This window comes from Saccopteryx bilineata, chromosome 1, assembly GCF_036850765.1.
Source record: "Saccopteryx bilineata isolate mSacBil1 chromosome 1, mSacBil1_pri_phased_curated, whole genome shotgun sequence".
Lineage (NCBI taxonomy): Eukaryota > Metazoa > Chordata > Mammalia > Chiroptera > Emballonuridae > Saccopteryx > Saccopteryx bilineata.
The window spans coordinates 209,893,171-209,920,478 of record NC_089490.1 but is presented as its reverse complement, the minus strand read 5'-3'; the positions used below and the strand labels follow the sequence as shown (position 1 = coordinate 209,920,478).

The 27,308-nt window shown below is 42.5% G+C and overlaps 1 protein-coding gene across 2 annotated transcripts in view; it reads right to left on the bottom strand.

Moving 5' to 3' along the window:
- Positions 1–7,186, bottom strand: part of ERO1B (endoplasmic reticulum oxidoreductase 1 beta) — a 75,221-nt gene extending 68,035 nt beyond the window's left edge. For both annotated transcript variants that reach the window (XM_066234796.1, XM_066234805.1), the window contains exon 1: positions 6,898–7,186. In XM_066234796.1, coding sequence (XP_066090893.1) covers positions 6,898–6,996 — 99 coding nt within the window. In that variant the 5' untranslated portion in view covers positions 6,997–7,186. The remainder of the gene's footprint in view (positions 1–6,897) is intronic.
- Positions 7,187–27,308: the final 20,122 nt, after the last annotated feature.

Sequence of the window (27,308 nt, the reverse complement as noted above, 5' to 3'; positions counted from 1 at the left end):
TCAGAGTCCAAAAAGTTCATAGAAAATGTTCCTTAGCTGAATTTTAAAATGGGACTCACTGATATGCATGCTTGGATAAATCTTCAGGGAATTATTTTGAGTGAAAAACGCTAATCACAAAAGATTCCATACTACATAGTTTAATTTATATAACATTTCTGAAAGACAGCACAGATTATTGTTTGGCTGGGCTTTGAGACTGGAAGAGGGGACCGAGCTGGTGTGGGATGGGCAGGAGGGAGATGTGGTTAAGAAAGGGCAACAGGGAGAATTCTTGTAATGAAGTTGTTCATTACTGGGCTGCAGTGACAGATACACAAACCTATACATGTGACAAAAGCGTACAAAATGCATACATACATACACCAATGACACAAGTACCACGGGAATCTGAGTAAGGTCGGTAAATTGTGTCAACACCCTGGTTATAATACACTGTATGTTTCCAAAATGTTACCATTGTGAAAAATTGGATCAAGGGTACCTGACACTTCTCTGTATTATTTTTTTTTTTTTTTTTTTACAGAGACAGAGAGAGACTCAGAGAGAGGGATAGATAGGAACAGACAGACAGGAACGAAGAGAGATGAGAAGCATCAATCATTACTTTTTCGTTGCGACACCTTAGTTGTTCATTGATTGCTTTCTCGTATGTGCCTTGACCATGGGGCTACAACAGACCAAGTGACCCCTTGCTTGAGCCAGCAACCTTGGGTCCAAGCTGGTGAGCTTTGCTCAAACCAGATGAGCCTGCACTTAAGCTGACGACCTCGGGGTCTTGAACCTGGGTACTCCCACATCCTAGTCCGACGCTCTATCCACTGCACTACCGCCTGGCCAGGCTCTGTATTATTTCTTAAAACTGCATGAAACCTACAATTATCTCAATTAAAGTTAAAATGTAAAAACAAAATGAGACTCAGCCTGTTCCAAGTTATTCAGATGACCCAATGAGTAAGATGCAAAAAATGACCTGGATGTAGAAACCAATCCTTCCCAGTGGTTTCTTATTTATTTATTTATTATTTATTTTTGTTTGTTTATTCAGTGAGAGGAGGAAAGGCAGAGATAGACTCCCACATGCCTGCCAACCTGGAGCTCCCTTGTTTTATTATTAATTTTTTTTTAATATTTTTCTGAAGGGAGAAGCAGGGAGGCAGAGAGACTCCCACATGCTCCCGACCAGGATCCACCCGGCATGCCCACTAGGGGGAGATGCTCTGCCCATCTGGGGTGTTGCTCTATTGCAACTGGAGCCATTCTAGCGCCTGAGGCAGAGGCTATGGAACCATCCTCAGTGCCCGGGGGCCAACTTTGCTCCAATGAAGCCTCAGCTTCAGGAAACGAAGAGAGAGATAAAGGAGAACTGGAAGAGGGAAGAAGCAGATGGGTGCATCCCCTGTGTGCTCTGACCGAAAATCTAACCCAGGACATCCACACACAGGGCCCACATTCTACCACTGAACCAATCGGCCAGGGCCAACTGAGCTCTCTTCTTAGCACCTGAGGCGGGGAGGCCACCTCGCTCTAATTGAGCCATGGCTGCAGAACAGGAAGAGAAAGAGAGACAGAAGCAAGAGGGTGTGGGGTGGAAAAGGAGATGGGTGCGTTTTCTGTGTGCCCTGACTGGGAATCAAACCCAGGACTTCCATACATCTGGCAACACTCTACCACTGAGCCAACTTGCCAGGGCCAGTGGTTTCTTCCTCATGCTTTCTCCCCAGAGTATAAGTGTGTCCCCAAATTCTCTGCAAAAGAAAGAGTTAGAACAGGGGGTCATTATCAAGGATTTGGCTTTGGATTCTATGTGCTTTGCCATCCTGTGTACTAAGAGATTCTGTGGCTAAATACTGAATTTCATTCCATTGCTCTACATAAATACCTAGAAAACTTCAAATTCTAGCCCCCTAAATAATAATAGGACAAAAAAAATACAAACCAAAAAACTTTCTAGGTTTTAAAACATTTATCCAGCAATTGCACCTTCCTGTCACATTTTCTTAAATTGTTGACTTCCTTTGTTTTTGTTTTTTTGTGACAGAGAGAGGGGCAGATAGGGGCTGACAGAAAGGAAGGGTGAGAGGTGAGAAGCATCAATTCTTCATTTGAGCACCTTAGTTGTTCATTGATTGCTTTCTCATATGTGCCTTGACCGGGGGGCTAGAGCAGACTGAGTGACTCCTTGCTCAAGTCAACCACCTTGGGCTCAAGCTGGTGAGCCTTGCTCAAACCAGATGAGCCCACGCTCAAGCCAGCGACCTAGGGTTTCGAACCTGGGTCCTCCGTGTCCCAGTCCAATGCTCTATATACTGTGCCACCGCCTGGTCAGGCAAATTGTTGACTTTTAATTAGTAAACCACCATATTGTGTTTCATCTAAAAAAAACTTTTAATTATAGTAGGGATTGGGGTAAAATGTACAAAATTACCATGTACTGTAAAAGGAATATGAAATATAAGGTGAAGTTTATTTTGTATGATCAGGGAAGGTAACAATCAGATAAGTGGCCAAGTCTGATAACGTAGCAGAAACTTAATGAATCCATGAGAAGAGTGTGCAAGGCATCTGGGCCTCAAGGCAAGAACATACTTGCCATGTTTGAGGAGCAACAGAAAGGTCAGTGTTGCTACAGCAATATTTAGTGGGGAGAAGACTGGGAGAAACAGATTTGAGGGAAAAAGATTAAAAATTTGATTCTTGGTGCATCACGTCTGAGATATCTAGTAGAGATACTGAAAAGTAACTGGATGTCTGGAACTATAGCTGAGACTCCTAGACTGGAGATTCTGAGAGTCAACTATATAGGTGGTACTTAAAGCTAAAGAGAGTAAATGAGACAACCAAGGCAGAGAGAAGCAAGAGGGCAGCATGTGAACCCTGAGGTCAGGGACAGAGGAGGAACTAGTAAAGGATACTGAGAAAGACTGGCCTGCAAGGTGGGAGGGAAATCGAAATAGGACCCTGGAAGCCAAAAGAACACTGTATTTCAAGAACAGTGAGTGGTGAGTTGTGAGAAAATGCTGCTGATACACACAGCAAAGGTTTAAAAACTACTGGCCTGAGCAACAGCAAAGACACTCATGACCTTGACGGCTGCTTCAAAGAAGTGGTGGGGCAATAGTCTGACTGTAATGGGCTGAAGAAAGGGCCAGAATAGGAAAGACAAAAGGAATGCTTTTGAGGAGTTTTTTCTACAGAGGGGACAGAAAAATGGAGCAGAGTCAGAAGAGATAGGTGGGTCAAGAGAGGACTTTAAACTAGAATTAACATGTTTTATTATGACAGTCATTAGAGAAGGAGAAATTGATGATGCAGGAAAGGGCAGATTTGCTCAAAGGAGACCTCTAAAATGGGAAAGGAGGATTAGCCTTTGAGAGTGGTAACTGACAGACGTCAAAACAGGTGGGCAAGGGGACTGCGGATGCACAGGTTTGGGTTACTCTGTTTACTCCAGTTTATTAGTGATCAGGAAGCAAAGAGTGAGGATGAAGGAGGTATTGGGATTAAAAAGAAGGAACAGACGTTAAATGCTGTCTAATTCAATAATCATTTCTTCTGCTAGATATAATAGCTATTTAACCCATCCATTTAGTTTTTCATTTCACTTCAAGAACTACGTCATTGCTGTCATCTCTTTAGTAATGCTTTAATGTATCTTTTGTTCTCTTTTCATATTTCAAGTCTCTTTTTATTTAAACACATTAAACAATTTTAAACTATATCTTATATTTTCAGAACCTGCATCATTACAGGTCTACTTTCATAGTCTGTATTTCCAATACCTCACTCCTAGTGCCTGTATGTTTTGTTATTTTTGACTGTTAGCTGCTACTCTTCTTGGCACTCTATCTTCAAGAATTCTTGGGGGCCTGGGTTGAAAATCAACTCCTTCGCAGGGGAAGGATATTTGCCTTTACCTGTAAGCTGTGGGCATATCAATATGGAACTGCTATAAATTTTCTACTTGAACCCCTTCCCAGCACTGGTGGCATGAATCTACCCTACAAACCTGTATAAAACTGGCTCTGGGTTGCAAGTTCTCAAGGGAGACTCCCCCTCCTCAAGCAAGTTTCTTTCCTTTCCCTCTACTCACAGTGGGACTTATTTCTCACCCTTATACTGAGGGCATAGCCCTTTGGAGTTCAAGCTTCAGGGTGAGGTCACTCTCAGTCTTCTCTCCCTGGGCAAACACAGTTTTATGTCCTGTCCATTCCACCCCATGCAGTTGTTAAAGCAGAAGCACAAGGTCTTGGGGAAATCCCCCCAGTAATGGACTAGAACAGCATTGAGTCCCATGTTTTTCCTTTTTTTGGAAGGGGGGGTTCCCTGTGTATTTCTGGGTTTCATGCCACCTCAGAAATGCATGTAGAAAAGGTCAAAAATATATCCAACAGAAACTACTACTTTACAGGAAGACTGACTTGTTATATCACTCAAATGCAGTATTAATTAGTTTCTAGGGCTTAGCTACACTAAAAAGCACATTTGCATTTCACTTATCAGAAAATGGGGTTGAGATATACAAATCCCTATTATTTGGTGTGCTGAGAAATAATTTCGTGTTTTTACTGCAAGGAGATATAGGCAATATATTCATCTCAGTGATTTTTTTTTGAAAAATAGAAGCATTTTTCAAAAAACCTACTCTTCCCCCCTTCATGCTTTACCGTTTTGCTTCCAACTTAGTCCATGGAAGAAAAGTGAAAGAACTGTCTTAGTTTCCCTTTTTCATTTTCCTGGCCTCCCTATGCTCTACCTCTAGGCAACCAAGGATCAAGCACACTGGGATGTACTGTGCAGATCAGAAAGGGGCCCGCTGGGGCTCCGCTTCACCCTTCCCTGACTTCAGTGTGATATTAGTCATGTGAGCCCTTTGAACTTCAGTTACCTCAAGAGCTCAGTTTCTGAGACATATCACATAAAATGAGAGAATGTATATTGAAGCTTGTTAACAGATTAAAGTACTAAAAAATATAAAATAAAATATGATCAAACACTATATTAAAAAGTACCACCAGAAACAAAAACCAAACATACTCACTTTTAAGGATTGTTTGGCCTGATGCCATTGTGACTATGCACAAATCTTTAATTCCATTGGGTGAATGAAATGAAATGAAAATTACAGGCCCTAGCTGGATAGCTCTCAGTTGGTTAGAGTCTCCATACTTCAAGGTTGCAGGTTCAACCCCTAGTCAGGGCACATACAAGGAACAACCAATGTTGGCATGAATAAGTGGAACAACAGTCACTGTTTCTATCTCTCTTTCCCTTCTCCTCTCTCTAAAAATCAATAAATAGTGTGATCAGTGTGGCACAGTGGATAGGGCATCGACCAGGGGCATTGAGGTCCCAGGTTCAAAACCCCCAGGTTGCTGGCTTAAAGCCCAAGGTCGCTGGCTTGAGCAAGGGATCACTGGCTCAGGTAAAGCCCCTCCCCACACCGCTGGTCAAGGCACATAGGAGAAGCAATCAATGAACAATTAAAATGACCCAACTACAAATTGATGCTTCTCATCTCTCTCCCTTCCTGTCTCTCCCCCCCATTAAAAAAAATCAATCAATCAATAACATATGTTCACTTTGATATAATAACATTGAAAGGACAGGTGCAATTATAAAGCATTAATACACATAATTAGTGGTAGATGAAGAAACCAAAAAGAAAAAAAGAGAAAGAAAATCTCATGTTAAAAAAAAATCTTAATGTACAATAAATTCCACTCAACAAGAAGCATCCAAGTACAATAGTAACTAGAAAGTAATTTTACCAAAGTTTGTTTTTCATAAATCTGGTCAGTATGCCCGGATTTCCACTATCTATATTTCAGTGTTTCCAAAATGGGGTTGAAAAGGTAGTTGGAAGGACAACTGTACTAGTTGCCTGGAAGTCTGACTCCTGGGTCACATCCAGGGCCACTAAACCAGAACATCTGGCAGTGAGTGACAGATCTGCATTTTTAACATGCTCCCAAAACCAAAACTTTGTCCCTTTTGCTTTTATTAAATCATTCATTAAAAAAATTCAAACACGGACACAAATATAATATTCAGCATTCTGGGATTTAGTGCAGAGAAGCATAAGGCCATGGAAAAAGTATCTGAATAAAGTCATAAAAACATGTTTACACGGTTACACTCATAGCATGAATTTTTCTTAGCAATGAGCATTAATTACTTCCAATCACATCTCCCCTGGTTATCCGGCCCCCTGAGACACCTTGTACCTCTCTCAGCAGTTCTGCCACTTTGTGGCAGGTGCAAACAGCAACACCTGGCAGCAGTCTATCCAAATCGACCGTGTAACCCGAAGCAAACATGACTCTTAAGGGCAAAGATCTGGTCACTAACTCTCCCATCTCCAGCAGGTTGAGAACTCGTGTATCAGAAGCCTCGCGAAGTCAAGCCCCGAACTCTGCTCTCCGGCCATCACCTCCCTGCTGAAACCCTGTAGACAGAGTCCCAGGCCAGCCTCGCACGTGGGTGCACCTGGACACAACTGGGCAGGCCACACAAGTTGGCAAAACACAGCGTCCCGAACGGGGGCGACAGCCCAGAGCCCTCCAGCCCGAAAGTTCAGGAAGTAAGATTCCGCGCCCTCGCAGTCCGCTCGGCTCCTGCAGGCCGCGGCTCTGCCTTCAATCTCCCAACTCTTCGAGGGGGCGTTTCTGTGCCCATCCTCGGCAAACAGTGCGATGTTTTCGCTCCCGCTGCTCTTCCAGCAGCTCAACAAATCAGCTCGGATCGAACACCTCCCGCTCGCACCCTCTTCCACTTTCCCTGCCGTCACCCCGAGCGTCGCCACTCCGCGCAGCGGCGGCTCGCCGGCGCTTCCTGGACGCCTGTCAGGGCGCCCGGTGCCCTCAGGCCGCCGGTTTCCCGCCATCGCCGGCTCACCTGGGCCTCGACGACGCGCGGGAGGAGGCTCAGGGTGACCAGCAGCCGCACCGTGGCCACCCCCTGCCCCGCGCCGGCCCGCCGGGTCCCCCGGCTCATACTGCTCGCTCCCGGCACGGCGGCTGGCAGAGCCCCTCGGGGCTGGAGAACCGTGGGCGGCTCGGGCGACGCCCCACGGGGGCTGCTGACAGCGGTGACAAGAGCCCACAGTCAGATGTCGGCGCGCCCAGTAGCTGCGAGTGAGTGAAGGGGGAAGCCCCGCGCCCCTCCACATCCAAAGCGGCCCCGCCCCGCGCTCGGCCCCGCCCCGCGCCGGCCTCGCCCCCGCGCCAGGCCCCGCCCCTGAACACGGGGCCTTGTGGGAATTGTGGTCCCTCGCGGGAGGTGGGGCCAAGGCGGAGCAAACCGAGACTTACAGCTGCGGAGGCCTTTCCGCGCCCAGGGTTCTCCCGAGGGCCAATGAGGAGGGACCACGCGAGCCCCACACGGGCTCCAAAACACTGGAAGTGCGGGCAGGGATTAGGAGGGGCGTCCTTCCTGCGGTTGTCCTGGAAACGCGGCCAGGCCTCCTGTGTCGCGTTTCCTCCCGCACTGGCACGTACAACAGTATTTTGGACTTTGAGTAGGTGGCGCTTTTTGTATCTGCCACTGTCCTGTGCCCTCATCCGCTGTGGGTCCTCTTTCACTTCATACGCCCCAGAAGTGATGTCAGCCTCCGCGATGACGGGTACCAACAAAAGGCACATTAGAGAATGGGAACTCCCCCTCCTAGGATGACCGGGTACCAACATAAGACACATTAGAGAATGGAAACAAACCCAAAAGTTCAAACTGAAATATGGAAGTAGGGGTAAACGCACCGAAAATCTTTGAGTGATGTGGACAGTGTTTGGCTCCCACCTGTAAACAGTCTAACTCAGTGGTCGGGAAACTTTTTGGCTGAGAGAGCCATGAACGCTACATATTTTAAAATGTAATTCCGTGAGAGCCATACAAGGACCCGTGTACGTTACGCGTTATCCAATAAAAATTTGGGGTTGTCCCCATGAACATGAGCGGTAGGAAATGAATGGATTGTAATACATTAAAATGTTTTATATTTTTAACGTTATTTTTTTTTTATTAAAGATTTGTCTGCGAGCCAGATGCAGCCATCAAAAGAGCCACTTCTGGCTCGCGAGCCATAGGTTCCCAACCCCTGGTCTAGCTCGCTTTGTGATTCTAAACAAGTTACTTAACCGCGAGGCTTCTGTTACACGAGTACTTAACCGCTGGATGCCTCTTTCCCCCTCTGTATGTGAATACGAAGTTGCCCCCTCAAACTTTGTAACAGGATGATAAGAAATTACAAACGTAAAGTAAGTGTTTATTAAATGAGAGCTGCTATTAATTTCTAGAGAACTAGAAGTACAGCCCCTTTAGTGTGGTGTATTATGTACCTACCAATGATTTCTGTAAGAAATTACCACCAACATAGTGGCTTAAAACAAATTTATTATATCTTACATTTCTAGAGGTCAGAAGTCCAAATTAGATCAGCAGGGCTGCCTTCCTTCCAGACCCTTTAGGGGGCAATATATGTCCTCGACTTTTTCAGCTTCTGGAAGCCATCTGCATTCCTTAGCTCAGGACTATACATCACATTGTTACATCTTTGTTCCCTCTGCTTCCATTGTCACATGCTTCTCTTTCTTAACCTAAATCTACTGCCTCCCTCTTCTAAAGACCCTCGTGGTATCAAAAGGTCCACCCAGACAAACTCCTCATCTCAAAATATTTAATTTAGTCACATCTGCAAAGTCCTTTTAGCCACCTGGAGGAACATAGGCACAGGTTCTGGGGAGGCAGTAATCAGACTACATACAGGGCTTCTTTCCCTCAGAGCACTTTCATAATTCCTAGGGCTCAGTACAAAATGAAAATGCAGGGTCCCAGTTCCAAAAATATAAAGATTTTCAAGACAGTGACAGCAGAGCGTGAAACCAAGTGCAAGTCTGCTAAGCAGAGCCCTGTAGGACTGCACAAGTCTCATCCCTAAAAGCTGGCCCTATCAGTCTTGGTCCTCTTCAGCAAGTCTTCTACCTCCTTGTCCAGCCTTCCCTAGTTGAAAAACAAAAAGAATTTCTGCTTGATTCATTCAACTGCTTGTCCATCTCTCCCCTTCCTTCCTTTGCCTAACCTCTTGTAAAGCCAGTCGCCAGGGTCGCTATCACAGCAGCCCGGTCCATGCAGGTTCGCACTGGATTCGGACAGTCGGTAAAGAAACAACGGAGCCAAAAACTGATGGGCTGTCATCTTTAATTCTAGCTTGCACCCAGCGGGCAAGTAAAAACACACACTGGGCTCTAAAACCCACTCACATTCAGTGCTCACAAAGCTACTGACTTACCCGAGTTTCCTAGAATCAAAGGTTTCTAGCTCACCAGCCTTATTCTCCTTAGTTCCCCATCTCCTTCCTTATCCCAGATACAAACACTACACAAACTGGCATCTCACTCAGCACTCCGCCATCTTGGCTGCTTCTCCTGGCCACATGGCCTCTTTCTGCTCTCTGCTCTGCTCCCTCTGCTCTCATGCTAATCATCCCAGGAACCAAGAGAGTAAGCTCCTGTTCTGCCCCCATTTTATAGTGTAGATCCATAACCTTTAATCCAATATACAAAATAGGGAAGTCTCTACTACAGTCACTTCTCTGAGGCATGATTGGATTATACTGCCCCACATCAAAAAGGGTAAGAAAGGCTTAGTCCCAAAACCAAGCCCCAGGCTACGAGGATTCTGCCTGCCTTTAGCCCACCCCCAACACACATTAATAACACCTGGGTGACGGCCTCCATGTGGGCAGTGCTATCTTTAACAAAGTGAGCATAATATATTTTATCTGCCCAACACCTCTATTTTCTATTCTCCCAGTCCCCTCTCCCTCATATGAATGTGCTCTGTCCCCATCCTTCTGCTAAAGCTTTTCTTATCAAATCCAGTGGACCTATCTCAAGATTCCTTGTCCTTTTACTGCAGTTGATGTAATTGGTAAAATGGGTATCTGTTAGCATTGGCTATACTAATTTTGTGTTTGTTCTGTATTTTTTCTGTCTGCTTCCAAATTAGAAAATCAGATAAGTGCAAATCTCAGCACACAAATTAAAAAGAAAAGGGGGATATGTTGTGGATAGTAAATGGCAAAAAGCCATTATAGAATCAAGGCTTAGCAAAAGGCTAAATTCTCCCCCCTCCATCTCCATATTTGGCTTTGATGCTGAGTATTTGCACCCACTCCACTTGCTTCCTTGGGTTACTGGAAGCAATATACATGCCCTTCCTCTGACTCTTTGTTTGTTTCAGATGTTTGTAAATTTCACTAATGTATCCTGCTTTTGCCTTGGGAGAGTTCCTGTCTTAGCCTTTGATGTGCAACTTTATATTAGGGTCCTTGATTTGCATATGTCTATATAATAAAGCGAACTGGGGCTATGAGGCACTCAGATACTGCCAGGCAGTTTGAGGAGTCCTCCCGGTCCCATCGTTTTGGTTCTGACAAAGTGTATTTCCTTAATTCCACACCATTATTTGGAGCCGCTCTGGTCCACGGCAAAAAATTAAAAATCTCAGATCCTTTAATGGACCTTTAAGCTTGGGTCCTCTCATGCTTGTGATATCAAGTGCAGAATCTGTGACCTATAGGCAGAGCCCTTTTAGATTTGCCATTGAATGGTCAGTTTGAGTGGTCAGTTGATAGAAAGGTGACAGCAGGCACAAAATTCCAGGGCAGGGATCAGAGAGCTTTTGTCTTCTTGGTTACCTAGCCCAGAAAGTAAAAGCAATGAGGGTAACCACCTTCTCATTTAATTTCAACTCAGAAGCCTGACACACACATCTTTGGAGACAGGTGAGTGAAATAGGAAATTGTAGGTGTTTAGCAGCAGATACTGTGCACCTAGATTCATTCATAATGATGTCTGTGGGATCTGTTTTAGTGTTCATTGTTACAAAGAATGTTTTGAAGGACATTTTCTTAGGAAACAGACTTGGCCTTCTCTGTTCTCTCACTCTAGCCTCCTTGTTCAAGTCACTGTCCCAAAATATACTCTGCACTGAAAGCAACACTGTGAGGCATCGGTGATGCCACCCCTGCATCCTGTAGGTGCATAGTTTGAACCTTTCCACCCCTAACACTATGGTTGGAGGTTATAACAGAGGAAGAGAAGTGTATACTTTAATTGCCTTTGGTTGGAAGCCATGAAAATTCACCTCTAGCTAAATCTTCTTTAAAAGAATAGGACTGGCCCTGGCTGGTTGGCTCAGTGGTAGAGCATCAGCTTGGTGTGTGGATGTCCAGGATTCAATTCCTAGTCAGGGCACACAAGAGAAGTGACCATCTGCTTCTCCACCCTTCCCCCTCTCCTTTCTCTCTGTCTCTCTCTTCCCCTCCCGCAGCCAAGGCCCCGTTGGAGAAGGTTGGCCCGAGTGCTGAGGATGGCTCTATGCCTCCACCTCAGGCGATAAAATGGCTCTGGGTGCAACAGAGCAATGCCCCAGATGGGCGGAGCATCGCTCCCTAGTGGGCTTGCCAGGTGGATCCCAGTCAGGTGCATGTGGAAGTCTGTCTCTGCCTCCTCGCTTCTCACTTAAGAAAAATACCAAAAAAAAAAAAAAAAAAAAAAAAAAAAACCTGAAAAAACTGGAATAGCTTACAGTACTGAGGAAGATTTCACCACTCACACTCTTGAAAGACAAATGCATCAGGACAGCATTCAGGTGGTCTGAGCAGTCTCTTCCAGGGCACTGCCACTGGACTGATCAATTCCAATCCCTTTTAGTCCTTTTTCCCTTTTCTCAAAATTCAGATTCCTTCCAGAGCTTAGCTTGAGGAGATAGAGCAAGAGTGCATGGAGTGAGCAAGAGGTAGACAGATGAACAGTGAGTGCTCCACCCTCAACTGTTAATAGAAAGGAATGGGTGCTGCTCAGACAGAAGCAACAGATGGGCCCTTCAGGAGGTTCTACTTTTCCTCGGGTATTCATTCACACTTTTTCTTAACCACAACATGTAGTCACATGTTCATTAAATCATCCTGGATGTCCTGAGTGTGGACACTGGCAGTCCAGAAAGACCAACAATGTGCCTATTGTAGTTTATGTGATTTATGACTTACTGACACCACCTGAGTGAGATGAACCTAACTTTCTGGAACTAAAGTATAGAAAAAATTACTACATTTTTCAAATGGAAAAATTTACGGGCCTCCCAGATCTATCCGAGAAGGGTTAGGGCCAGCTAGGAAGTCAATCAGTATAATCCCCCTCATTGCAAGCAATAACAATTTGGAATTGATTTGGATGGGACAGATTATGGGGAGGGGTCAATCTTAGCACTGGTGGAAATTCCACAAGGGCCAGCCATGACTGTATTGCCCATGATTCTCAATGGGGCCAAAGAGAATCGTCAAGGACAACCTCAGTGTGCTTCATCCCTTCAAATGAATACTGTCAAAATGTGCTTAAGTCAAAATTAATTTTATTCATATTTAGAATGCAATCACACTGGCCCTATGCACAAAAAAAAAAACCAGGGTAATATTTATCACAGATTTACTTTGTTTTGCTCTCCAACACAAATGATGCCCCACCCCTCTAGTCTCTCTCCCCCACCACACTGCCACCTCTCCGTGCCATCTCTCTCTCTTCTCATAGAGCAGTGGTCCCAAGCTTTTTGGAGTCACAGACCGGTTTAATGTCAGGAAATATTTTCATGGACCAGCCTTTAGGGTGGGACAGATAAATGCACAAAATAAAATTATGCAACCAGCATTAAAACTGTGCTATTTTTTTGCCTGACCTGGTGGTGGTGCAGTGGATAGAGCATCGGACTGGGATGTGGAAGGACCCAGGTTCGAGACCCTGAGGTCGCCAGCTTGAGTGCAGGCTCATCTGGTTTGAGCGAGGCCCGCGGTCAAGGCACATATGAGAAAGCAATCAATGAACAACTAAGGTGTTGCAATGCGCAATGAAAAACTAATGATTGATGCTTCTCATCTCTCTCCGTCCCTTTCTATCCCTCTCTGTCTCTGTAAAAAATAAATAAATAAAATTTTAAAAAAAACAAAAAAAAACTGTGCTATTTTTAAATATAATTGTCGAACTTACAATATTTATTGGCCTAAGTTAAAGGAGGAACGAGCATGTCCTCATTATTCAGGCTGTATTTAAATTTGTTATTCTGACAACGTTTCCTGTCTGACATCAATATGTAATATGATAGGTTCAGGCTCGCTACCAATCATGAACCTATGACAATAAAAATAAACATGAATCCACTGTGTACTCATATGCAACTTTATTAGAAGCATCCTCTTAACATCGCACCAACAACATAACATGAGTAACATCCTCTCTGCCTCCAAACACTTTCCAGTCACTATGGTAACATTTAAACATGCCTTAAAAATAAGATACAACACACAAAAAAATAAAAGTGCATGAAAAATACAACTCACCATTGTTATGAATATTATAAGTTAAGGGGTATTTATAATAATGTTTATATAGAATGAGAGAGAGTAGCCTATCTCTCAACAACCATAACGCTAAATCAGTGGGAACCCTGAGCTTGTTTCTCTGCAATGAGACAGTCCCATCTAGAAGTAATGGGAGATAATGACACCCGAAGTGTGTTGCTTATGTCCAGTCTATTCCATAATTTTGTTTTGATTGCTGTCACTGCAGAAAATCCCGCTTCACACAAATAGGATGTCGGAAATGGCAACAGGGTTTTTAGTGCTTTTGTGGCGATCTTTGGATATTCTGCCATAACTTTAATCCAGAACACCGGCAGAGTTGTAGTCTCAAACATATTTTTAAGACCTCCGTCATTTGCGATCTCCAGTAGTTGATCCTCTTCTTGCATAGACATGCTGGATTCACCTGGTTTATTGACAAATGGATCGCGAATTCATTCCTTGGCAATTCGTGTCTTTTGTGGTTCTCTTTTCAAAGCAAATACAGGTGATTGTGCACCAGCTGGGACAATAAAGGCTTGGGCTCAGTCTTTTCCAAAATTCCCGCGAATGTTTGAAACACATCAAATATACCCCTGTTCACCCGTCGTCCCCACAAATCCAATTTGGCTTTAAATGCAGCTACTTTATCTGGCAACTTGAAGACACTTGTCATTTTCCCCTGAAGTGACCAATTGAGTTCATTGAGGAGGTTAAATATGTCACACAGTAAGCGAGTTTTGCGATTCATTCCTCGTCACTGAAATGTGCTGCTAGTGATAACTTTTTAAAATTTTTTTTATTTATTCATTTATAGAGAGGAGAGAGAGAGAGAGACAGAGAGGGAGAGAGAGGAGAGAGAGAGAAGGGGGGGAGCTGGAAGCATCAACTCCCATATGTACCTTGACCAGGCAAGCCCAGGGTTTCAAATCGGCGACCTCAGCATTTCCAGGTCGACACTTTATCCACTGCGCCACCACAGGTCAGGCTAGTGGTAACTTTTTTAAAAAATATTTTATTGATTGATTTTTAGAGAAAGAGGAAAGAGAGAGAAGGGGGGAGGAGCAGGAAGCATCAACTCTCATATATGCCTTGACCAGGCAAGCCCAAGGTTTTGAACCAGCGACCTGAGTGTTCCAGTTCGATGCTTTATCCCACTGCGCCACCACAGGTCAGGTGGTAACTTTTTTTTCTGAGAGAAATCTCTGCAGTGGCTCTCATAATTCAAACACTCTGGTTAGGGCCCTCCCTCGGGATAACCATCTTATTTCTGTGTATAAGAGAAGTTGTCTGTGCTCCGCGTTCATTTCCTCACAAAGCTGCTCAAACAGGCGCGAGTGAAGGGCGTGTGCTTTGATGTGGTTAATAACTTTAACGACATCATTCAGTATGCTGTTAAGTTCCGGTGGTATATTTCGGCTAGCCAGCATTTCCCTGTGAATGACACAATCCACAGACTCACATTCAGGTGCAACCTCCTTAATCCCAGTAGTTAAACCAGACATCCTTCCAGTCATGGCAGCAGGTTCATCTGTGCATATGCCAACACAAAAAGACCATTTTAGTTTTCCTGATATATAGTCATCCAGCGATTTAAATAGTTCTGCGGCTGTGGTTTTGGTTGGCAATGACAGTGCACATAACATATCCTCATGCACATCCTCTTGATAAAGATAATGCACGTAAACAAGTAGCATTGCCTTGTTGTCAATATCTATAGATTCGTCAACCTGGAGAATGTACCATGGTGATTTATTAATCCTTTCCAACAATTGTGATTCAATGTCCTCTGCTATTTCCTCAACGCGCTGTGTGACAGTGGTAGCCAAAAGAGGTATCTGTGCTATCTTTTTCATCACAACCTCTGCTAGAAGTTCACGACAAATGTCTTTAGTGGCTGAAGGATCAATTCTTCACCTATGGTGAATGGCTTCTTAGCCTTACTAATACGATTAGCCACCAAGTATGATGCTCTCAGTGCACTCGCATTTATTGATGTAGTGGCCATCAGTAATTGTTTCTGTCCTTCTTGTTCATGCTTTTTTCTTTTGAAATACTCAGAAGGCTTGTCTTTTAAAGTAGGGTGCTTGGCCTGACCAGGCAATGGCGCAGTGGATAGAGCATCGAACTGAGATGCGGAAGGATGCAGGTTCGGGACCCTGGGGTTGCCAGCTTGAGCGCGGGCTCATCTGGTTGAGCAAAAAGCTCACTAACATGGACCCAAAGTCACTGGCTCGAGTGGGGGTTACTCAGTCTGCTGAAGGCCCGCGGTCATGACACATATGAGAAAGCAATCAATGAACAACTACAGTGTTGCAACAAAAAACTGATGATTAATGCTTCTCATCTCTGTTCATTTCTGTCTGTCTGTTCCTATCTATTCCCCTATCTGACTCTCTCTCTCTGTTCCTGTAAAAAATAAATATAAATAAATAAATAAATAAATAAATAAAGTAGGGTGCTTGGTCTTCAAGTGGTGAAGCAGTTTTGAAGGCTTCATTGCCTCATTACTTACCCGGTCGCCACATATTAAGCAGAGTGGCCTTGGTGCGCGAGAATCACCAGTTGCGATAAATCCATACTTCAAGTAGGACTCCTGGTATTGTCCGTTAAATGAAGCCTTCTTTTTCTTCAAGGTCGTAGGTTCTTCTTCTGTCTCCTCACTGGCCCTTTTCCACTTTGCAAAAAACCTTTTGATGGAATTTTGTTTTTCACTCATTTTGCTAGCTTATGAGTTTAATTTTAGCAGCAACATATCACGTGACCAAGACAAGTGTCAAGAGTGAGTCTTAGACAGATGTAACAGAGGAAATCTGGTCATTTTAAAAAAATAAAACATTAGCCCTGGCTGGTTGGCTCAGTGGTAGAGCATCGGCCTGGCATGCAGGAGTCCCGGGTTTGATTCCTGGCCAGGGCACACAGGAGAAGTGCCCATCTGCTTCTCCACCCCCACCCCACTTCCTCTCTGTCTCTCTCTTCCCCTCCCGCAGCCAAGGCTCCATTGAAGCAAAGTTGGCCTGTGCGCTGAGGATGGATCTATGGCCTCTGCCTCAGGTGTTAGAATGGCTCTGGTCGCAACAGAGCAATGCCCCAGATGGGCAGAGCATCACCCCCTGGTGGGCATGCTGGGTGGATCCCGGTCAGGTGCATGTGGGAGTCTGTCTGACTGCCTCCCCGTTTCCAACTTCAGAAAAATACAAAAAATAAAAATAAAACATTGTTCATACTTAAATATAAATAAAATGGAAATAATGTAAGTTATTTTTTTTTCTTTTTTTTTTCTTTTTTATTTATTTATTTATTTATTTTTAATGGGTTGAAATCATTAAATCAAGATACATATATTCAAAGGTAATATGTCCAGGTTATCTTAAAGTTCAATTATGTTGCATACCCATCACCCAAAGTCAGATTGTCCTGTCACCCTCTATCTAGTTCTCTTTGTGCCCCTCCCCCTCCCCCTTCCCTCTCCCTCTCCCCCTCCCCCCGTAACCACCACACTCTTGTCAATGTCTCTTGGTCTCAGTTTTATGTCCCATCTACGTATGGAAAAATGCAGTTCCTGGTTTTTTCTGATTTACTTATTTCACTCCGTATAATGTTGTCAAGATCCCACCATTTTGCTATAAATGATCCGATGTCATCATTTCTTATGGCTGAGTAGTATTCCATAGTGTATATGTGCCACATCTTCTTTATCCAGTCATCTATTGATGGGCAATGTAAGTTATTTATTCTTTCTCTATGGACCAGTACCAAATGGCTCATGGACTGGTACCGCTCTGTGGCCCAGGGATTGGGGACCACTATCCTAGAGGATGGCTTCACTACCTCATCCCTTTCCCAGAGTGAGCTGTACAGTCAGCGGAGGTCCTACTTATGACCTTCATTTAGCACTAGCACTCTGTTCTCTGTTAGGTGTCACTGTCCCGTGTGTGTGTATGTGTGTGTGTGTGTCTGTGTGTGTGTGTGTGTGTGTGTATGTTATAGACATCCAGAGTGCAAAGTTTCAGAGGACTCCATCTCCTTGTACCAAATTCTCTTTAGTGGGTATTTAGTTAAATGAATAAATAGTCTACAAATACTTGTTAATTGACTGTTGTTCATTTGTTAATGTCATTTAGGATCACAGTTTATCTTCGAAGACCTCTGTCTCAGAACCATCCCCTGAAGGTTTGCTGTGGACAGCTGGGAATTTTCTACTTTGCAAAGGAATATTCTTGGAGAAGTCAGCAAGATGAGACTTCCATAAAGGCAGAAGACAGTTTCTTAAACAGAGGTGTGTTTCAGCCTGACTGGGCGGTGGCGCAGTGGATAGAGCGTCAGACTGGGATGCGGAAGACCCAGGTTCAAGACCCTGAGGTCTCCAGGTTGAGCGCGGGCTCATCTGCTTTGAGCAAGGCTCACCAGCTTGGACCCAAGGTCGCTGGCTCAAGCAAGGGGTTACTTAGTCTGCTGAAGGCCCACAGTCAAGGCACATATGAGAAAGCAATCAATGAACAATTAAAGTATTGCAACGCGCAATGAAAAACTAATGATGGATGCTTCTCATCTCTCCGTTCCTGTCTGTCTATCCCTCTCTCTGACTCTCTGCCTCTGTTAAAAAACAAAACAAACAAACAAAAAAAACAGAGGTGTGTTTCAGAACTATCAGAGTGGGACTAACACACTTGTCAGAGGACAGGTTAAAACCAATTATTGGAAACCCATTACTTCAGGAGTTTGAGTTTGTTTGTTGGTTTTATTTATTTTTTTCTCAAGTACAGTTTATAATGTCTATAGCTAATGGTTTATAAATCAAAACTTGAGAATTTTCTTGAGTAGATAACTGCAATACTTCAGAGACTTTTTTTTATTAAATTTAATGCAGTGACATTGATAAATCAGGGTACATATGTTGAGAGAAAACATCTGTAGATTATTTTGACATTTGATTGTGCTATATACCACTTCCCCAAAGTTAAAATGTCTTCTGTCACCTTCTATCTGGTTTTCTTTGTGCCCCTCCCCTCCCCCAACCCCTCTCTCCTTCTTCACCCCATCTCCCCTCCCCCACCCCCACCCCTGTTGCCATCACAACAGTCTCTGAGTCTCATTTTTATGTCCTTTCTATGTATGGATTCATATAGTTCTTAGTTTTTTTTCTGATTTACTTATTTCACTCCGCATAATGTTATCAAGGTCCATCCATGTTATTGTAAATGATCTGATGTCATCATTTCTTATGGCTGAGTAGTATTCCATAGTATATATGTACCAACGCTTTTTAATCCACTCGTCCCCTGACGGACACTTGGGCTGTTTCCAGATCTTCGCTATTGTGAACAATGCTGCCACAAACATGGGGGTGCATTTCTCCTTTTCGAGCTGTTCTATGGTGTCCTTGGGGTATATTCCTAAAAGTGGGATAGCTGGGTCAAAAGGCAGTTCGATTTTTAATTTCTTGAGGAATCTCTATACTGTTTTCCACAGAGGCTGAACCAGGCTGCATTCCCACCAGCAGTGCAGGAGGGTTCCCTTTTCTCCACATCCTCGCCAGCATTTATTCTGGGTTGTTTTGTTCATGAGCGCCATTCTGACTGGTGTGAGGTGATATCTCATTGTGTTTTTTTGTTTTTTTTAATTATAATTTTATTTTTTTAATGGGGCAACATCAATAAGTCAGGTTACATATATTCAAAGATCAACAAGTCCAGGTTATCTTGTCTTTCAATTATGTTGCATACCCATCACCCAAAGTCAGATTGTCCTCTGTCACCTTCTATCTAGTTTTCTTTGTGCCCCTCCCCCTCCCCCTTTCCCTCTCCCTTCCCCCCTCCCCCCATAACCACCACAATCTTATCAATGTCTCTTAGTTTCACTTTTATGTCCCACCTACGTATGGAATAATGCAGTTCCTGGTTTTTTCTGATTTACTTATTTCACTTCGTATAATGTTATCAAGATCCCATCATTTTGCTGTAAATGATCCGATGTCATCATTTCTTATGGCTGAGTAGTATTCCATAGTGTATATGTGCCACATCTTCTTTATCCAGTCGTCTATTGATGGGCTTTTTGGTTGTTTCCATATCCTGGCCACTGTGAACAATGCTGCAATGAACATGGGGCTGCATGTGTCTTTACGAGTCAATGTTTCTGAGTTTTGGGGGTATATACCCAGTAGAGGGATTGCTGGGTCATAAGGTAGTTCTATTTTCAGTTTTTTGAGGAACCACCATACTTTCTTCCATAATGGTTGTACTACTTTACATTCCCACCAACAGTGTATGAGGGTTCCTTTTTCTCCACAGCCTTCTCCACAGGTAACATTTGCTATTACCTGTCTTGTTAATAATAGCTAATCTAACAGGTGTGAGGTGGTATCTCATTGCAGTTTTGATTTTCCTTTCTCTAATAACTAAAGAAGATGAGCATCTTTTCATATATCTGTTGGCCATTTGTACTTCCTCCTGGGAGAAGTGTCTGTTCATGTCCTCTTCCCATTTTTTATTGGATTCTTTGTTTGTTTGTTGTTGAGTTTTATGAGTTCTTTGTATATTTTGGATATTAGGCCCTTATCTGAGCTGTTGTTTGAAAATATCATATCCCATTTAGTTGGCTTTCTGTTTATTTTGTTATCAGTTTCTCTTGCTGAGCAAAAACTTCTTAGTCTGATGTAGTCCCATTCATTAATTTTTGCCTTCACTTCTCTTGCCTTTGGAGTCAAATTCATAAAATGCTCTTTAAAACCCAGGTCCATGAGTTTAGTACCTATGTCTTCTTCTATGTACTTTATTGTTTCAGGTCTTATGTTTGGATCTTTGATCCATTTTGTGTTAATTTTAGTACAGGGGGACAAACTGTAGTCCAGTTTCATTCTTTTGCATGTGGCTTTCCAGTTTTCCCAGCACCATTTATTGAAGAGGCTTTCTTTTCTCCATTGTATGTTCTTGGCCCCTTTATCAAAAATTATTTGACTATATATATGTGGTTTTATTTCTGGACTTTCTATTCTGTTCCATTGGTCTCAGTGTCTATTTTTCTGCCAATACTATGCTGTTTTGATTGTCGTGGCCCTATAATAGAGTTTGAAGTCAGGTATTGTAATGCCCCCAGCTTCATTCTTTTTCTTTAGGATTGCTTTGGCTATTCGGGGTTTTTTATACTTCCATATAAATCTGATGATTTTTTGCTCTATTTCTTTAAAAAATGTCATGGGAATTTTTTTTTTCCATTTTTTTGAAGCTGGAAACAGGGAGAGACAGTCACACAGACTCCCGCATGCGCCCTACTGGGATCCACCCAGCACGCCCACCAGGGGCGACGCTCTGCCCACCAGGGGGCGATGCTTTGCCCATCCTGGGCGTCGCCATACTGCGACCAGAGCCACTCTAGCGCCTGAGGCAGAGGCCACAGAGCCATCCCCAGGGCCCGGGCCATCTTTGCTCCAATGGAGCCTTGGCTGCAGGAGGGGAAGAGAGAGAGAGGAAAGCGCGGCGGAGGGGTGGAGAAGCAAATGGGAGCTTCTCCTGTGTGCCCTGGCCGGGAATCGAACCCGGGTCCTCCGCACACTAGGCCGACGCTCTACCGCTGAGCCAACCGGCCAGGGCTTGTCATTGGAATTTTGATGGGAATTGCATTAAACTTGTATATTGCTTTGGGTAATATAGCCATTTTGATTATATTTATTCTTCCTAACCAAGAACAAGGAATATTCTTCCATCTCATTATATCTTTCTCAATTGCTCTTAACAATGGTTTATGGTTTTCATTATATAAGTCCTTTACATTCTTTGTTATGTTTATTCCTAAGTATTTTATTTTTTTTGTTGCAATCGTGAAGGGGATTATTCTTTTGAGTTCATTCTCAATTGTTTCATTGTTGGCATATAGAAAGGCTATTGACTTCTGTATGTTAATTTTGTATCCTGTGACCTTACTGTATTGGCTTATTGTTTCTAGTAGTCTTTTTGTGGATTCTTTGGGGTTTTCGATGTATAGAATCATATCATCTGCAAAAAGTGATACCTTTACTTCTTCTTTTCTGATATGGATGCCTTTTATTTCTTTGTCTTGTCTGATTGCTGCGGCTAGAACCTCTAGTACCACATTAAATAACAGTGGAGAGAGTGGACAACCCTGTCTTGTTCCTGATTTAAGGGGGAAAGCCTTCAGTTTTGTGCCATTTAATATGATGTTAGATGATGGTTTATCATATATGGCCTTTATCATGTTGAGATATTTTCCTTCTATACCCATTTTGTTGAGAGTCTTAAACATAAAATTGTGTTGTATTTTATTGAAAGCCTTTTCTGCATAAATTGATAAGATCATGTGGTTTTTGTTCTTTGTTTTGTTGATATGGTGTATTATGTTAACCGTTTTAGGTATGTTGAACCATCCTTGAGATTCTGGGATGAATCCCACTTGATCATGATGTATTATTTTTTTAATATGTTGTTGTATTCGATTTGCTAGTATTTTGTTTAGTATTTTAGCATCTGTATTCATTAGAGATATTGGTCTGTAGTTTTCTTCTTTTGTGCCATCCTTGCCTGGTTTTGGTATGAGGGTTATGTTGGCCTTATAAAATGTGTTTGGAAGCATTGCTTCTTCTTCAATTTTTTGGAAGACTTTGAGTAGAATAGGAACCAAGTCTTCTTTGAATGTTTGATAAAATTCGCTGGTATAGCCGTCAGGGCCTGGACTTTTATTTTTGGGGAGATTTTTAATGGTTTTTTCTATTTTTTCTCTACTGATAGGTCTGTTTAGGCTTTCTGCTTCTTCTTGACTCAGTCTAGGAAGGTTGTATTGTTCTAGGAATTTATCCATTTCTTCTAGGTTGTTGAATTTAGTGGCATAAAGTTTTTCATAGTATTCTACAATAATTCTTTGTATATCTACGGTGTCCGTGGTGATTTCTCCTCTTTCATTTTGGATTTTGTTTATATGAGTTCTTTCTCTTTTTTCCTTGGTAAGTCTTGCCAAGGGTTTGTCAATTTTGTTGATCTTTTCAAAGAACCAGCTCCTTGTTCTATTAATTTTTTCTATAGTTTTTCTGTTCTCTAATTCATTTATTTCTGCTCTGATTTTTATTATCTCCTTTCTTCGGCTGGTTTTGGGTTGTCTTTGTTCTTCTTTTTCTAGTTCCTTAAGGTGTGAAGTTAAGTGGTTCACTTGGGCTCTCTCTTGTTTGTTCATATATGCCTGAAGCGATATGAACTTCCCTCTTATCACTGCTTTTGCTGCATCCCATAGATTCTGATATGTCGTATTGTCATTTTCATTAGTCTGTATATATCTTTTGATCTCTGCACTTATTTCTTCTTTGACCCATTCATTTTTTAAAAGTATGTTGTTTAGTTTTCACATTTTTGTGGGATTGTTTTCCTCCTTTTTGCAGTTGAATTCTAGTTTCAAGGCTTTATGATCAGAAAATATGCTTGGTACAACTTCGATTTTTCTGAATTTGCTGATGTTGTTTTTGTGGCCCAACATATGGTCAATTCTTGAGAATGATCCATGTACACTGGAGAAAAATGTATACTCAGTCACTTTGGGATGAAATGTCCTGTAGATGTCTATCATATCCAGGTGCTCTAGTGTTTTGTTTAAGGCCACTATATCTTTGTTGATTCTCTGTTAGGATGACCGATCTAGAGCTGTCAGCGGTGTATTGAGGTCTCCAAGTATGATTGTATTTTTGTCAGTTTTTGTTTTAAGGTCAATAAGTAGCTGTCTTATATATTTTGGTGCTCCTTGGTTTGGTGCATATATATTAAGAATTGTTATGTCTTCTTGATACAGTGTCCCCTTAGCCATTACAAAATGGCCATTTTTGTCTCTGAGTACTTTTGTTGTCTTGTAGTCAGCATTATCAGATATGAGTATTGCTACGCCTGCTTTTTTTGGATGTTATTTGCTTGGAGTATTGTTTTCCATTCTTTCACTTTGAGTTTGTTTTTATCCTTGTTACTTAGATGAGTTTCCTGTAGGCAGCATACAGTTGGATTTTCTTTTTTAATCTATTCTGCTACTCTGTGTCTTTTTATTGGTGAGTTTAATCCGTTTACATTTAGTGTAATTATTGACACTTGTGAGTTCCCTATTGCCATTTTATAGATTGCTTTCTGTTAGTTTTGTGTCTTGTTTGATCCTTCTCTTTCATTTTTTTACCTTTTGTTTTTATTTGGTTGTATTCCATACATCTTTCCACTGTTGCTATCTTTTTTATCTCATGTGCTTCTGTGGTGGTTTTTTCAATGGTGGTTACCTTTAGGTAGGAACCCTTTTCATTGTAGCGCACTATTTTGTGAGTACTTTTGCACTCCATCGTCCTTTGCTACTGTTAATCTCCATCCTCTCCCCCCTTTCTTTTTGTTGTTGTCACAGTTTAAATTTGGTTTTATTGTGTTTTTCTTGGAGCTTTTACTTGTGGCTTTATTTTTTTTTGTTCTTTGTATCTGATTGGAGAACCCCCTTTAGTAATTCCTGGAGTGGGGGTTTTCTGATGATAAATTCCCTCATCTTTTCTGTATCTGTGAATGTTTTTATTTCTCCTTCATATTTGAAGAATAACTTTGATGGGTATAGTATTCATGGCTGAAAGTTCCTCTCTTTCAGGACTTTAAATATTGGGGTCCACTCTCTTCTAGCTTGTAGAGTTTATGCTGAGAAATCTGATGATAATCTAATGGGCCTTCCTTTATATGTTGTATTCTTCTTTTCTCTGGCTGCCTTGAGAATTTTTTCTTTGCTGTTGGTTTGTGCCAATTTCATTATGATGTGCCTTGGAGTAGGTTTGTTGGGGTTAAGAAAACTCAGAGTTCTGTTTGCTTCATGAGTTTGAGGCTTTAGTTCTTTCCACAGGCTTGGGAAGTTCTCATCTATTATTTGTTTGAGTATGATCTCCATTCCATTTTCTCTCTCTTCTCCCTCTGATATACCTATTATTCTTATGTTTTTCTTTCTGATGGAGTCAGATAATTCTTGTAGGGCTATTTCATTTTTTTTAATTTTTGAGTCTCTTTCTTCCTCTCTCTGTTGTGCCTCAAGTTGCTTGTCTTCTATTTCACTAATCCTCTCTTCTATCTGGCCTGTTCTATTAGCCAAGCTTGTTACCTCGTTTTTCAGCTCGTGAATTGAGTTTTTCATCTCTGTTTGATTTGTTTTTATAGTTTCAATTTCCTTGGACATATATTCTTTGTGTTCATTGAGTTGTTTTCTGAGCTCCCTAAATTGCCTTTCTGTGTTTTCTTGTATATCTTTGAGTATTTTTAGGATTTCTATCTTGAATTCTCTGTCATTTAGCTCCAAGGTTCCAATATATTAAATTTTTTCTCCATAGATTTTTCCTCTTCTATCTGTTACCTCTCTTTCTTTTGTATCCATGATATTCGATTTTCTCTTCCTTAATGGCATCTGAGGGTGGTTTTTTTGATAGTATTAATGAGATTTAATAAAAAATAAAAAGTTAAAAAAATAAAAAGTTAAAAAAAGTTGTTTTTTAAAAAAAATTAATAATGAAATAAAGAAAAATAAAATAAAATAAAAATTTTAAAAAAGGAAATTATTCCCCCGCTCCTTTTTTTCTCTCCTCTCCTCTGCCCTCTTTCTTGAGAAAATCTTGTGGTGAACTGTGAATTATATTGTATTTAATAGAACAAACAATGCCTGTAATGGAGGGCCTGAATTGGGGAAAAGTAATAAAGGGGCAAGAAAATAATAAATAAATAAATAAATAAAAGGGGTGGGGGTATGGACCCACAAAAAGCAAATAATGAAAAAATTTGGATCAAGAATAAAATGATTTGCGTTTAAGTGTTGGTTGACTAAGAGTTATGATGAGAGGAGTAAGAGGGAAACAGGAAAATGGGGGGACAAATTAAAAAATTATTGTATTTAGTAGAACAAGAGCTTGATAAAATGGAGAGCCAGGGATGGGAGCACTACTAGTGAGTTAAAAAGGTGAAGTAAAAAACCCCCAAAATGCCACAAACATAAGTTTGAGTCCCAGATAAAATAATTTGTTTGTTATTGAGGTTTGAATGAGAGGAGATGTAAAGGAAAAAGGAAGAAACTAATATAGAGGGAGAAAAGAAGAGAGAGAGAGAAAAAGAAGAGAGAACCACTAAAAGAAGAAAAAAGAAAAAAGAGGAGAGAGAGAGTTAAGGGTTTTGGAGTGCAACCCTCATAGAGAGAAAGGAAGAGGAAAAAAAAGATAATGGGAGATGTAACACTTATGGGTAGTATAGTTCAAGGAGAGGAGAGAGTAAGACCGCTAGGGAGTTAAACGACCAAATTGGAGGAGGAAAAAAAAAAGAAAAAAAAATCAAGGATGAAGATAAGAGAAAGAAACGAACAAATATAATAAAATGGGATAGGTTATAAAGTCTGCGGATTATTCTGATTTTGAGAGGTTATCTTCTTGCTTTTTCTTTTCTCTCCCTCTTCCTGGTCGGCGACTCTGTACCCCGGGTACTGCCCATTTGGCACGCTCAGGTAGAGGTTTGCAGTTGATAAGTCTCTATGGCGATGTCATGTATTGTGCTTCAGTCTCGTTGGCAGTCGAGGCTCATTAGCGTTTATAGGCTCCGACAGTGAGAGAGTCCATGTTCCAGGAGCCTCTCTCCTAGTCTTTCCTTCCTCAACCAGCAGCCTGAGAATCCAGCTATGGGGTTGCTGCTGCCTCTGCCTGGATAGTAAGAGGCTCAAAGAGTAGGCAACTCCCCACTCTTATTTCCACTCAGCACAGGGCTCTGGGTAAGGCTCAGTCAGTCAGAGCTGCTAGCATAATCAGCCGGGGCTTTCGCCTACTCAAAAACCTCTGGCTCTGTCACTCTGTCTGGTAACACGGGCGGGTCTGCGCGCGCAGACCAGGATGTTAGACCGGAAGTCTCGCCCTCTGAGTGAAACCCCCCGCCCGCACTGAAAAGTTCCAATGTTGGAACTGGCTCTCGCTCGTCCCCATGTGCCGCTCTTTCAAGGCGTTGGGGCAGCTCGTGACTCTGCCCTTGGCCCACACAAAGGCCCCCCGACTCTGCCCCTCCGTGGGACAACACGGGCTCCCACTCCAGAGGTGCTAGGAGGAGTCTCCTTCCCACTCTCTGTGCGTGCAGACCAGGATGTGAGGCCGGAGTCTTGCCCTCTGAGTGAAACCTCCCGCCCGCACTGAAAAGTTCCAGTGTTGGAATTAGCTCTCGCTTCCTCCCTGTGTGCGGCTCTCCCCAGGTGCTGGGGCAGCCCGGAGGCTTTCGGCCCACACAAAGGCCTCTGACTCTGCCTCTCTGTGGAGTAACACGGGTGCACCCTCCGGGGGCTTTGGAAGGAATCTCTCGCCCACTATGCGCCTAGCAGGGGATCAGGTAAAATGGCTGCCCCACTTGTCTTTCTTTGTCTGGGTTTGGCGCGAGTGTTAGCTGTATTGCCCAGGTTGTCACAGGAACAGTTTTTCCTTGGCTTGGATCTCCGTGCCACAGCCTCGTTCAGCCGTTTGTGCCACAGCCTGGATCTATTCATCCCCCTTTGCCCGCCTTAGTTTCTATATTCTCAGTTTCCAGTGAAAATCGCCCTGTTTAGGTTAGTGAGGAAGGCGGAGCATTTCTTACTCCCTATTTCCTTCGGGGTTTGGTTATATATTTAGCCAATTTTTTGCTCGATCATACCTTTGGGTGTATTGTGAAACATCTGCAGGCTCCAAGGATAGGTTTTTCTGTTTCTGGTTGAAGATCTTGTTGAGGTTTGGGGGAGATTTATCGGTATCGCTTCCTACTCCGCCATTACTCTGACGTCATCTCCCTCATTGTGGCTTTAATTTGCATTTCTCTAATGATTAGTGATGTTGAGCATTTTTTCATATGCCTATTGGCCATCTGTATGTCTTCTTTGGAGAAGTGTCTATTCATCTCTTTTGCCCATTTTTGGATTGGATTGTTTG